This window comes from Aedes albopictus, chromosome 2, assembly GCF_035046485.1.
Source record: "Aedes albopictus strain Foshan chromosome 2, AalbF5, whole genome shotgun sequence".
Classification (NCBI taxonomy): Eukaryota; Metazoa; Arthropoda; class Insecta; order Diptera; family Culicidae; genus Aedes; species Aedes albopictus.
In genome coordinates, this window is record NC_085137.1 from 59,869,960 (window position 1) to 59,883,606 (window position 13,647).

At 38.8% G+C, this 13,647-nt stretch overlaps 1 protein-coding gene across 1 annotated transcript; it reads right to left on the minus strand.

The window, feature by feature from the left end:
- Positions 1 to 6,157: 6,157 nt before the first annotated feature.
- LOC109407320 (uncharacterized) lies at positions 6,158 to 7,531 on the minus strand. The gene is made up of 3 exons (XM_019680314.3): positions 7,017 to 7,531; positions 6,732 to 6,916; positions 6,158 to 6,670 (listed from the first exon to the last, which is right to left on the minus strand). The coding sequence occupies exons 1-3, from the start codon at positions 7,482 to 7,484 to the stop codon at positions 6,202 to 6,204; spliced, it is 1,122 nt and encodes a 373-aa protein (XP_019535859.3). The 5' UTR covers positions 7,485 to 7,531; the 3' UTR covers positions 6,158 to 6,201.
- Between the last annotated feature and the right edge of the window lie 6,116 nt (positions 7,532 to 13,647).

Sequence of the window (13,647 nt, forward strand, 5' to 3'; positions counted from 1 at the left end):
AAAAAATCTCAAAATAGCAATCCGATCGACGATCAAAGTTGGAAAAGCATGAAGTTTTCCATTACCGGCCACGGGACGCATTGACAGGAGAAAGAAAGGAATTTTGATAATAAAAGAATGACAAAATTCTAGACATGACTATGCAATCGCTCGCCTTCTAGGACTGATTCTGTGCAAGTAGGTACATACGAATGTCAGATTGTTTGTCAGGAAATGGCATACTTATTTTGGTAGTGGATTGTCAATTTGTATGTGCACAAAGACTCTTCTCAATGTTTTCCAGGAAGTAAGTCATAAATGCATTTAAATTTCAGATACCAAACAGCGCAAATTGTACTACAGGGCGTGTTTTGTGACAGTTGTGGATGAAAATCCAAACTAAGTATGAATTGAATATCTACTTGAACATAGTAAAATATGTTTTTTTTTTTGGTAAGGTACACCGGGGCAAGTTGAAACGGGTGGGGCAAGATGAAACAGCGGGTTAACAGGGTTTTTTCTAATGATGGAAAACAGCTTAAATGCCGTAACATATAGTTTTTGATTCAAACAATCTTTTGGCGACAGAAAAATTTCCCAATTTTATTGAAAACTATTTCAAAACTTCGTGTTTCATTTTGCCCCACCCGTTTCAACTTGCCCCGGTGTGCCTTAATACCTTTGATAGACATAAACATATGTTCGGTCGAATTTTTGAAAGATTTTTTTTTTGCATACTGGATATTGGAAATATGTACATCACTAAAGAGAATCTTCAACATTATAAAAATCATTAACTATCGCTTACAACTGGAATAAACAGAAGCAAAATCATACACGGAAAAAGTCGGTGATAAATAGAGCGCAATTGTTATAGTTGAATTATAATAATGCAAAGCAGTAAGTCATTAAATGACAATTTATGTAATGCAATAGAGTCTCGTTTTATTCTCACTGAATATTTCCCATGATTAAAAAAGAATAATCAAATCTATTCACAGAACTATCAAACCAAACACACTTCAGTAACTGTCATTTTAGCCTTAAACTAGTTCTTACTAGATCGCCTTCCAGTCTATTTAATTGATTATTACTGTGGCAACCTTTAAAGTAAACAAAAACAAATACCATGAAATAAGTAACAATACAATTGAGCTTAAAATCCGTCAATCAACCGAAAAGATTATGTAGAAAAAAATAAAAATATATGCTTCAGTGAGTGAAATAGAATTATTAGAAACAGCTCAGCTCAACAACAGAGAAACCGCGTTTCAACCAACCGATGCGAAAAGGATATTGATTACTAAGCCAGATATCCTGCGAAAGCTCCCTCCTCGAGCTGAAGCCCTGAGATAACCATCAACTACAACAACTGACTTAGATGTCCAAAATCAAGTCCACAAATTGACACGATCATCATCGTAACTAGAGTCTACAGTGAGCTATGTAACACTTAGCAAAATAATCAAACGAAAATGTTAAAGCGTATTCAGTCAGTGGATACGGCAGAGCGTTAAATCGAACATCAAGTAAAAAATGTTATCAGCTTAAATGTACTACTTGAGAATCGGAAAAGTCAGCAGTAGCTCCTACAAAGCTAAATCTATCGCTAGATTAAGGAAAACAAATTAACTAGGACGAAAAAATTAAAGAAAAAAAAACATGCATCTCAACCGTTTTGAGCCGAACTAGCGGTCGAACGAAGGAAAACTGTTACACAATTGCTATATCGAAGCGTAATCTAGCGTAGAGAGTTACCATAAACAAAAACCAAAACAAGCAGAACCGAAGGGAAACTAGACATTTGAATTTGAGCGGCGGTAGTATAGCGTGGATATTACAGAACTACAGAGAATAAGTGGGAAAGAAGAAAAATGTTGTTTAATTAATTGATAGAGTTGTACAAATTGTATAAAACTTGGATAATGAGAAAAATAAATGATGAAAAAGAAACGTACACAAGTAAGTAGTATATAACAAAATTAAACAATTATAGAGAAGTTTAAATGATTAAGAAAATGTGTTAAATTGATATGTGAAGAATAAAGAAAAGAATCAGATGAAAACCAGTGACTATATTGAAGAATGAAGTCGACAAGTTCATTGATTGAAAGAACTATTCCCTTCTTATTAACAGAAAATCAGAAAACTCAAACATTCTCCTGCTAGTCAAATGAACAAAAAGCAAGTTACTGTGTTGTACATATGGACAGAAGCTTCTATGCAAGCCCTATACGCACAGAGCTACGGAAAATTATGGACGAGAACAGCTTTCCCGGGAAGCTGACTAGACTGATAAGAGCAACGATGGACGGTGTGCAGAACAGCGTAAGGATTTCGGGTGAACTATCCAGTTCATTTGAATCTCGACGGGGACTACGACAAGGTGATGGACTTTCCTGCCTACTATTCAACATCGCCCTGGAAGGTGTTATGCGACGAGCCGGGCTCAATTTGTCTGTTTTGCGGATGACATGGATATTATTGCTAGAACATTTGGAACGGTGGCAGAACAGTACACCCGCCTGAAACGTGAAGCAGCAAAGGCCGGACTGGTGGTGAATGCGGCTAAGACAAAGTACATGCTGGTAGGTGGGACTGAGCGAGACAGGACAAGCCTTGGCAGCAATGTTACGATAGACGGGGATACTTTCGAGGTGGTAGAAGAATTCGTCTACCTCGGTTCCTTGCTAACGGCTGACAATAACGTGAGCCGTGAAATACGAAGGCGCATCATCAGTGGAAGTCGTGCCCACTACGGGCTACAGAAGAATCTGCAGTCAAAAAAGATTCACCCCCGCACCAAATGTACCATGTACAAGACGTTAATAAGACCGGTGGTTCTCTACGGACACGTCTGCGTCTATTGTTGATATATGCTGAACCATAGTCAGCTGAGTGTCAAGGATTACTCCCAAATCCTTCACATGGTCGACACGTTGAATTTCACAGCCATTAAGCTTATATGAGATGATGATTGGCTGGCGAATGTGGTAAAAAGACATTACGGAACATTTGTTTGGATTAACGACCATGCTATTCAAATCGCACCAATCTGCGAAAATATTGAGCTCTTCCTGAAGACGTATTGCATCATAAACAGAGCAAATCTTCAAGTAGATTTTCAAATCGTCCGCGAATGATAGTTTAGGGCCTTTAATTGCGTAGTTGACGTCATTGAAATATAGCAGAAAAAGTAGTGGCCCCAGATGGCTACCTTGTGGGATACCAGATGGAGCCGGAAACTCATTCGACACGGAGCCTTCGACGTGACTGTTAGCTTACGACCGACGAGGTACGAATTAATCCATCTCAAAACACTACCGCCGACACCAAGCCTTTCCAACTTAGCAATCGTTATAGCGTGACTGATTTTATCGAAGGCTGCAGACAAATCCGTATAGATGATATCCGTTTGGGCTCTCTCTGCAAAGCTTTCCGCAATGTACGTGGTAAGACACAAGAGGTTAGTCGAGGTCGACCTACCTGAGATGAACCCATGTTGGTCGTCACTCAGATATTGTTTGCAATGTGCGAGAAGTGGGTCCATAACTACAAGTTCAAACAGCTTGGAGATTGCGCACAGTGATGTGATACTGCGATAGTTGCAGACGTTCCTGCGATCACCTTTCTTGTGAACGGGAAACATAACGGCAGTTTTCCAAACCGACGGGAATTCACCACTTGACAAGGACAGGCTGCAGAGGAGTCAGGAGATTTTCAATGAACCTCTTCACAAAAACGGATGGAATTCCGTCAGGGCCAGAGTTGCTCGATGACTTTAACGACGAGGCGGCTCTGAAAATCATGGCGTTGTCGATGTCAAGTCTGTATAGACTACTTCCAGTCATTAACGGAACATTACAAGCGGCTTGATGAATTTGACGATCGGGAATGACTTGATTGTTGAAAGTACTGGCAAACTTGTCGGCAAAAAACTGGCAGATGTCATCGGGGTCACAGGAGAATTTTTCGTTGAAGGTCATGGTTGAAGGAAAGCCAGCCTCTTTCCGTTGACTGTTAACGTACTTCCAGAAGGACTTGGGCCGAATCCTCAGATTCCGTTGGAGGTTTTCCTGGTACCGTCGGAAGCTCAGGCGGCTACTCAAATGGTATGCGGTGTTTAATCTCTTGTAATGATCTCGCAGCGAAACTGTCCGATATTTCGAGTACTTCTTAAGAGCAGCTTTCTTCGTGGACTTCAGTACACGAAGCTCACGAGTCATCCACGGTTTGTTGTTCAGGAAAGCTTTCTTAGGTACATGTCGCTCAATCACATGACCCAGGATGTGCGAGAGTGTCTGAGCAGCATTGTTCACATTGCGTTCGTCGAGGACAGCGGTTCAATCGATGGCAGATAGAAATTCAATAATGCTTTGCTGGTCAGCATTACGAAAGTCGTAAAACACGGGAGCGACAGTCATCATTTTGCTTGAACAATGATCGTCGAGTGTGAGGATTAATGGAGGATGGTGATTCACATGATTGACCAGTGGGACTGGAGCAATGAAGATAGCTGGAGCGACATCTCGAGCACTCACGAAACAAAGATCAAGACAGCGACCATTTTCGTTGGTAATGTAATTGATTTGTCGTAACGTGGCGGAGCTATAACTATCTAAAAGTTTGGATGCACCTACATTCAACTTAGATTGATCGGGATCGGGGTGTAGAAACCCATTGCAGGACGATTTCCAAGAGATTTCCGGTAAGTTGAAATCTCCAATGATTATGATTTCGTCGGCCGCATTGGCCTTTTCAATAACCGCCGCTAACGATCGGGAATGAGTGTCGATTAAGGCAGTGTCACGGGTTCGATCAGGGGGCACATAGACAACACACAGAAACACCTTGCGATTTGTAAGCTGGATACACGCCCATTGCTGTTCTACACTATCCCAGTCGTCATTGTTCAAAACTCTAGTTTTGAACATCTTTTTGGTAGCTATGAGAACGCCGCCACCAGTTGATTTGCGATTGTTTCGAGGTCCACTATCACAGCGACAAACTTCGTATTCCGTACCAAAAACCTGTCCAGAGAGAGTTCGTGAGTCCAACCACGTTTCGGTTAGAACGATGATGTCGTAACACCCATCGGATATTGCGAGAAGGTATTCGTCCACGTTACTATTCATTCCGCCAGCGTTTTGATAGTAGATCAATACACCATCGTGATGATCTCGCCTTGCTATCAAGGATTTGGAGGAACCTGTCATCGGGTGTCGGAAGGTATTCGCTACTTCCGGCAAGACCATGACTTCAGCACCAGGAGGACCCCGCCTAGCTGAGGCCTTGAAAACCCTTTTCGATCCCACGGAGTCCAAAATGGGGAGTGTGAGGTTATCACGCGACCATGACGGACCAGCTACTGCCAACCGGGAGTCTCCAGTCGTTATCCTCCATTGGTCGTACAATCGAGCGTCGATGAGAGCGTCCTTCGGGATGCGCCTATATCCAATACCGTGTTCCGGAGATCCCGGGGCCTCGAAAATGGAAAAAGGTTCAAGAAGCGAGTTTCTTGTATTCAAATCGTACTTGCCTAGAAGTCGGTTTCGGAAGACCCCTTCTTCCAACTCACGCGCAGGACTGGAACGGCTGATGGTCGCTGGCGGGAAGGGCTCGACTGCGGTGAGAGGAATTGGGGCTTCCTTAGTGCTAATGGCAAGTGTGCGTCCCGGTGTCATGATTGGAGATGATGACCGTTCTTGCATTATTGAAGTTACACTAGAAGTAACGGATGGTACAGCGCACGAGGTGATCAAAAAAGTCCAGTACTTGCCTGTAGTTGAAGTTTGGAAGACCCCGTCTTCCATCTCACACGCAGGACCGGGACGGCTGATGGTCGCTGGCGGGAAGGGCTCGACTGAGGCAAGAGGAATAGGGGCTTCCATGTGGCTTGCGGCAAATCTGCGTCCCGGTATCCAAATTGTTGAAGACAAACACGCATCCTATGACTGATATGTGTTTCAACCTCAACTGTAAAAATCGGGTATATCACTAACACGCCCAGGTTAGTGCTGTTTTTGAAACAAATTCCTGAAGTTATTTGTTTCTTTGCATTGGTGAAAGTACCCTGTGCACTATGAAGTCGAGATCCTATCCTAAATAAAACCTTGACTCGTGACGTGACACAAGATTTTTATTTTATGGTTGTGATTAACGAAGGCAGGAACACAGGTTATGTTTGATTTTAATAACAATATTTATTGCTCTTCACCCTCTTCACGACTTCAGCAGATCCTTTGGCACTACAAGTTCATGGACAAAATTATCATACAATAGGTACTCTTCTTTCACTTGCTTGGGAATGCTTTTGTAGACATTCCCAAACATCCAGAGTAATTCCTTACAAATTTTGTCGTGACCATTTTCGGAACAAAAATTAAAAATACTACTTAATTTAACCCGAAGTTCCTGGCATTCTATAAGTAGTTGCTCCGAATTAATATCGTTCTTTGCTACCAGGTTCGTTAGAATTCGTACTACGAGCAGAGTTCCGGTATGATTTTCGCTCTTATGGGATGTTGATGCTACATACTCCACACAGTGCCTAATTATCAGTGGAGCTGTCGAAGTATCGAATGTTTCGAATCCAGTTAACGTAAGTCCGAGGTAAATCAGTTTTAAAGTCCCTGATTGAGGACTTTTCGTGACTAGTTGAGGTAGTACCGTCGCCATAATTTGCTCCACACTGAAAATAATTGATCAATATGTTAAATCTGTTCAATTTAAACAGCACATATCATTTTTACCTTATAAACTGGTCGTCATAATCCAATATCAAACTTAAGGCCGGTAGTACTTCCGTGAGTAGTTCACTATTTTCAGTTTCTTCCAACAATCGAGTCAACGTAGCAGTGACACCTTGTGAATGGAGAATCTGCATAGCTTTCTTTCCGGATGAAACTATGTTCTGTATCGTCCATATGCATAGATGCTGTAATAAAAATTGTAGTAATTATACGGCACTGTACAATATATAGCTTGCATTTTATATGACAGTTGATCAATACTATAGAGTAGATTACAGTACTTACGTTCAGCCTTCTATTGTTAACATTTTCCAGAAACGTTATCAAATACGTCCCGGCAAACGTGGCCACCTTTTCGCAGCACACTTCATCCCCCAGCGTCAAATTGCACAGGCACTCACCGGCCAACAGCTGCAAGTCCGAATCGTGACCGGTAAATTCCTTCACCAGCACATTGATGGCACCGGTTATCCGGACAAACTCGGAAATGTTGTCGCCACTCTGCTGAAACCCATAGCTCAGTTTGATCAAATCCTGGGTGTCGGCATGCTTGCGCCGTTTGATCCTGGACGCCAGGCCTTTGATATCCTGACCGGACAAATTCTCGATCTGTTGCACTTCGTGCAGTAGTTCCCCGAGGCCGGCTCGGTTGATGTCCAGTTCGGCCTTCCGCTGGCGTTGTCTGTCCCAGCGGGTTTCCGACCGCAGCAGTTCACGATGTCGGGGTTCGAGATGTGTCTTCGGGTCCATCATCGCACGTTGATCACAGAAAAACAATAGGTTCCCTTGAATGGACGATGGTTTTTGAATAGGTATCACTCTTTTGATACCATCACGCGCACTAATGTTTGATTAGTCTGTCTATAAACTAAACACCCAAGCAGTGTGATTCCACCACAGCTGAATAAATAAAATCGAGCACAAACCATTCAGAGATAAATGCAAATGCCTATAGCTGGAAATATGAGCAAAACTTGTATACAACAAAAACGAAAAAAAAAACAGCCTGGTGTATTAGCAATCTATCGTTGCATGGTATTAAAAAAGGAGAGATGTTGGTCTGTAAATCGTTTAAAGCAACAAAATTTAATTTTAAAGTTTATTTGTTGAATTCCGAATTCATAGTCAATTGAATTGTTTGACTTCTTCTTCTTCGTGCAACGTTAGATTGATCATAATAGCACATTAATTTTAGTGGAGATGGTGGTGCTCAACGTTTTTTGCGTATAAACGCAACGTTGTCTCATTATTGGACAGACATGTGATACTTGGTCTATAGTATTTACCAGTATTGATGAATAAATGAGTTCTATTTCTTTTCGTTCAATATAACCTTGCATTAAGTTTCTTGACAGCGTGTATCATATATAATACAAGTATCACGTGTTAGTCCGACCCAATTGTTGGCGCTAAAGATGCAATACAAGTAACAATTTTAGTTAAACAGACCAGAAGAGGTTCTTAGAACCATCATAAAAACAAAATAATAGGTATAATGTTTTATGATGGTTCTCAAGACCTCTTCAACACTAATTGGCAATCAAAATGTTACCTAAAAAACTGGCAACCCTAAGCGGCCTATCTGGAGGTCTAGAATGGTTTGAAACCTATAAATTAGTACGGATAAAACACTTAAGATTGTTATTGGATGTATATTTGAAAAATTTAGTTATACCTAATGAAATGTGTGTAGTTTAAGCAGATCATCATAAATATTATGTACTTCATAAATTCCATTATATGCATTTTTTGGATTTTGTACTAGGTTTCTCTCAGATTTTTTTTTTTCAAAAATTCTTCTAGAAAAACAGAATTCTTTGAAAAAATCTTAAAGAATTCCTCCAAAATTCTTACAGAAACTCCTTCGGCGATTCTTTAAAAAAAAAAAGGTATTCAATCTAAAATTCTTCTGGAGATTCCTCTCGTAAATTCTACTCCAGAGAAGCTTTCAGGAAGTTATATACTGCCCCTCTTCGCATGTCAGTCCCATGTTGTTTTTCAAAGTGCCTACGTTTTACACTATAACTCCCTTTGTTTATAAAAAAATGTATTCAATTCATGCATAAACTTTTCGTGGAACATTAAGCTGTGAAATGAGGCGAAAAAAATATCAAATTTATTTTAAATGAACTCGTGAGAGACAAAATTATGATTCGCATTAGAAACAACATGGGACTGGCATGCCGAGAGAGGCAGTATAGGAATGTATTCAGAAAGGATTCCTACCGATACTTTTCCAAGAATTGTATGACATAATCTTCCAATGGTCGAAAACCGTCCTGGCCACGTCCTTGCTACTGCTGAGAGATGGGAAAGGATGGTTAAGAAACCATCCTAAGATAGATGTAGACAGCTCTACGATCTCTCAGGCCTAGATGTCACTGGAATTTGGATGTTGTTAGTGGAAGGGTGAACTCCAAAAGATACGTTTGGCGCACAAAATATTATTTAATTATGCTGAGACAGCTTCCTGCATAATTCATCTGGTTTGTTTTTCCATCTTGATCGCTCCAGGACAGAGTGGGCGAAAATCTGGAACAGAAAACGGTATTAACATCTTTCATTGAATAAGCTATTTTAACGGTTAACTTTCAACGGTTACATACCTTACGATAATTCCTGCATCATATGATCAACGTACCTGAATCCACCCGAAACAAGATTATCATTATTAGTAAACACTAAACACACAAACAAAATAACATCATATCTTAATCTTGGAACGTTCCTACAGAAGCTTGGCTACATTTGTCGGGAAAATGGCAAGATTAAGATTTAATGTGGTAGATCTTAAGCCGTAACGCACCATTTCAAGGTGATCTACCCACGTTACGGCACATTTTTCTTCCACAGATTTCTTCACAGATTCTTCAGAAATTCGACCAAAATTATCATTCAGGAAATCTTGTCAATATTTCTAAAGAAAGAAGAAATCTCACACATCTCTTGAAAAACTCCCATTGACTCCTTCCAAAATTATTCCATGTTCCCTAGAGATTGCTCCATTAATTTCTGATAGGATTGCGCTATAAAACCTAATAAATTCCTCCAGAATATCATAAATTGGAAATTCCCTTAGAAAAAAAAAACGATAGAAAATCTGCTAATTTCTCCAAAGGTTTCTTTTGAATGACTTCCATGGATTTCTTCAGAATCCTCCAACGATTTTTTCATAAAACTCTGCAAGTTTTTTTTTAAATCTATCAGACATTCCTTGTGAAAAATTTTCAGCAATTCCTTCAAAAATGCTTGCAAGTATTCTTTCAGAAATTCTCCCAGTGGTTCTCATTAAATTCTTACAGGCATTTCTTTATGAACTGCTCCAGGAAATCCTGTAATAATTACTCCATTAATTCTCCCGGATTGGTATTCCTCCGGAGATTTTTTCAGGAATCCCTCTTGGTATATTCTTACAGATATTGTGGGAAAAATGTTGATTGAACTTCAGAAGAAAGCTTTGGTAAAAATATTGGAACATTCTTGTAACCAATTGAACTAATTGCCGAAAATTGGTCAAACAGATTGTTTGTGGATTTCTGGAAGTCTCTGAAACTCAATCAAGTACAGTATGACTCATGAAAAAATGCAACATTCCATTTTTTTGCGGTATTTGATGATTTTTAATGAAATAATCCTAATGAATTAAACTTTTTTGGATTAGGATACAATAAGGAGGTCATTGTCATACAGGATCTCTAAAATTTTTGTCAAAATATTCATTGGTTACGTATATGGGATACCTTATAATTGTTATCAATTTCAAAATAAAATCAAGTTTTCCTCTAATTTTCAGGGCAAAATGATCTAAGATAAAAACTTTTAAACACATGGAAACCATGAAGAAATATGTACTCTTTAATACGCCATGTTTAAACTATATTTTATAATAATTTTCAAATGTTTAGGAAACAAAAACTAAAAAAGGTGCTACATATTAAAAACCGTATTTAAGATAAATTAATAAAAAAACATAACACTGTTTGAACATTTTTCAAAACATTTTTTGTCGATGAAGGCATATAAACCTACCTTTATGATAGGTACAAATACTAAGTACTTAAAAACAATTTCATATTTAAAACATAATATTTTCTAAAAATTATCATTTGTCAAATAATTCAATTTTCAGAAAATGTGTCTTAATCAGTGAAGAGAATTGTCAGACAAAAGAGGCACAAAACAAGCAACAAAGGAGACGCGGCGATAACTCTTTATCCCAACTGGTAACAGATAATAACATGATCTCGAAATTTTTTGTTGCAGACAAAATGGAAGCTGAATTTGTTGCGTACTTTTCAACTCGTGAATAATCAATTATTACTAACCCAAAATCGAATATTTTTGATGATACATCTTCAGCAGCGTTGCAGTGTTTACCGACTCAAAGTTACCGCTCGAAAATCACAATGCAAGGCTTAAAAATCTCTAAACTCATGGTGCACGATCTTTGTCCTATTCTGTTCAAGTTGGGACAAACGTATGTCGCATTGGGTAGAATGTCGCAACAAATTCAGGTTGTGACATTGTCGTTATTGTTGCGCGATGGTTGAATTTTGATTGACTGGTCTTAATTTATAAGTTAAAATTTTTTTTCGTCCTTGTCCGACGAACCAACGAACTCCTGAAGATCTTATTCAGCCATAAAAGTACTATTTTGAAAGTTAAATTTGATTAAATGTGATTGAAAGCAATTGAAAGAAAATTATATCCTTCAAAAACGACCTCTGGCGCGTGGACGATTTCGACATCCATATGTTCAACGTTATATTTCCAAAGGTATGTGCATGAAATCAGTCTATGTTCCTTTGCGATTATCAGATTAGTGGCTCTACTATACTATCCAATAGATACATGCAGGGATGGCATTCACCATTTGCAAAGAGTTACATTTACTTGCTACTATCTCAGTTCATAAGCAGGCTATCAAAAACAATGTATGGATGACTTTTACCTTGTAGTTTTATCTGAAAGTTTGCCGAATATCATAAGGGTCGCACACGCATGCTTAACTCGTGAGCGAGCTGTGAAAGCAACTCTCCACGCCGTGAATGTAATTTACGGCGTCAATGTGGATGCTTGTCAAGGGTGCCATGGGATCACGCTACACAGTGGTCCAGATTTGAAAATTCCCGGCAAAAATTGCCAAATCATAGTAGTCTGCTAGTTTTAGCCTAAATGAATATGATTCAGGGCTTAATTTCACATTATCATTTTTTACCGATTTCTTCGAACATACATTTCATACATTTCGACTATACATATACCATCATGGCGCTATTGTTTTGGCAGCTCGTATCAGTTGCATTTTTCCTTACCGATTCTGCATACATAAACGAACATTTGAACGGAATATCTCCGCGGGGAGTAGCGGGGAGCGATTTGTAAGACATTTTGAAGTCGAAGTGTAAGAATTTCTCGTACTAATGACATGTAATGTCAATTTTGTAACCAAAAGTGTTATTTTGATCTCTTACTCCATTGCAGATGTTTGATATATACAAGAACTTACAAATAAATTTTTGAAAGCAATTATATTACTTACATTACCAGACTTTGTGATGGCTGAACTTTTTTGTGTTCTTTGCCAAAAAAAAACGATCCATCACCAGCTATTTAGTGCTGTAACAAGATACAAAATGAATATTTCCAACTTTTTTAAGGCCAGTTAGTGTTCCTGGTATAATGGATGAATGCTCGATATACTGTATCCCACTTAAGACATCTAATCTAATCTAATCTAGTGCTTGCACAGCCAGTATTGAAAAGCATCCTGGAAATATCAAAATTTCTTCTGATATTTTCTTGTCATCATTAATATTTGCAGCATATCAGAGATGTGATACAAATATTAAAATGGCCAGGCCCACTGTGCAGACTAATGGGTTAGGAGATAATTCAAAAAAATGAGGCAATCAGGTTATCCACTTATGAATAACATGATTGACAAACCTTTTTTCCCAATTTCAGGGACTCCCTCCTCCTCCCTAAAAAGCTACGTCATTTATGGACAACCCCTTGCTTCGGTGAGGGGCTAGTGAACATCGCACCCTCAGGGTAAGGAATAATATCAATAATGAAATCCCAAAGTTTCGCCACACTTTGCGTAGGGTATAACTTTTTTAACAGGCGGATCACTTTTCAATCTTGGTAAACGTTGTTTGGCATATAGTCATCTAAAAGAATACCAAAGGTTTGAACGCTTATAGCGCCACCTAGCGGCAAACATGTAAAACTAAAGTTATATCAAAAGTTTTCTTTATACATTTGGTCAAGTTTTCTCATACAAACTTCAAGCTTGTAGAGCGCCGCTTGTAGGACGCCTACACAGATCACTGCTTGCTGCTCTGATTTTCGTTTGTTAACAACCACCAACTCAGTTTTGTGGTGAACCAGTTCCAGTTTACTGGAGTTGATCCACTCCTCCACAACTGCGATCGAGTGGGGTGCAGACAATTTCCTAAAATACAGGGGATGGCCAAAATGTTTGGGATAGGCAACTTTTTTTCTCCCACAAAAAAAATTCAACATGCTGTAACTTTTCATAGAGTGCATCAAAAAATCTCAAATTTTGACTGTTTGTCAACCTATTATATTATATGTGCATCATTGGTACAAATATGGGCTCGATTGATTAATGTTTCGCAAAGTTAGAACCGTTCGGGTAAAACACTATTTTTCAAACAACTCATTTTTGAGCCGTCATATTTCGGAAACCAGTGAACCGAATTGAATGAAATTTTGAACGTATACTAACAATATGTATATGCTTCACAAACTATTAAAACATAGCTACTTTTTAAACGTTGAAAAAAGTCATCATGGATTGACACTTTTTGGATTTTTCTAGAAAAAAATGTAATTTTTTTACATCAATGTCAAAAAATTTTAGCGTTGATATCCAAAGATTTTCCACTTC

Bases quoted from the DNA above. Each gene is read 5' to 3' on its own strand.
- LOC109407320 (XM_019680314.3), bottom strand. From the start codon at position 7,484: ATGATGGACCCGAAGACACATCTCGAACCCCGACATCGTGAACTGCTG. The intron at 6,917-7,016 runs GTAAGTACTGTA...TTTTTATTACAG, and splicing joins TTAACAATAGAAGGCTGAAC to CATCTATGCATATGGACGAT. The intron at 6,671-6,731 runs GTAAAAATGATA...AATTATTTTCAG, and splicing joins TATGACGACCAGTTTATAAG to TGTGGAGCAAATTATGGCGA.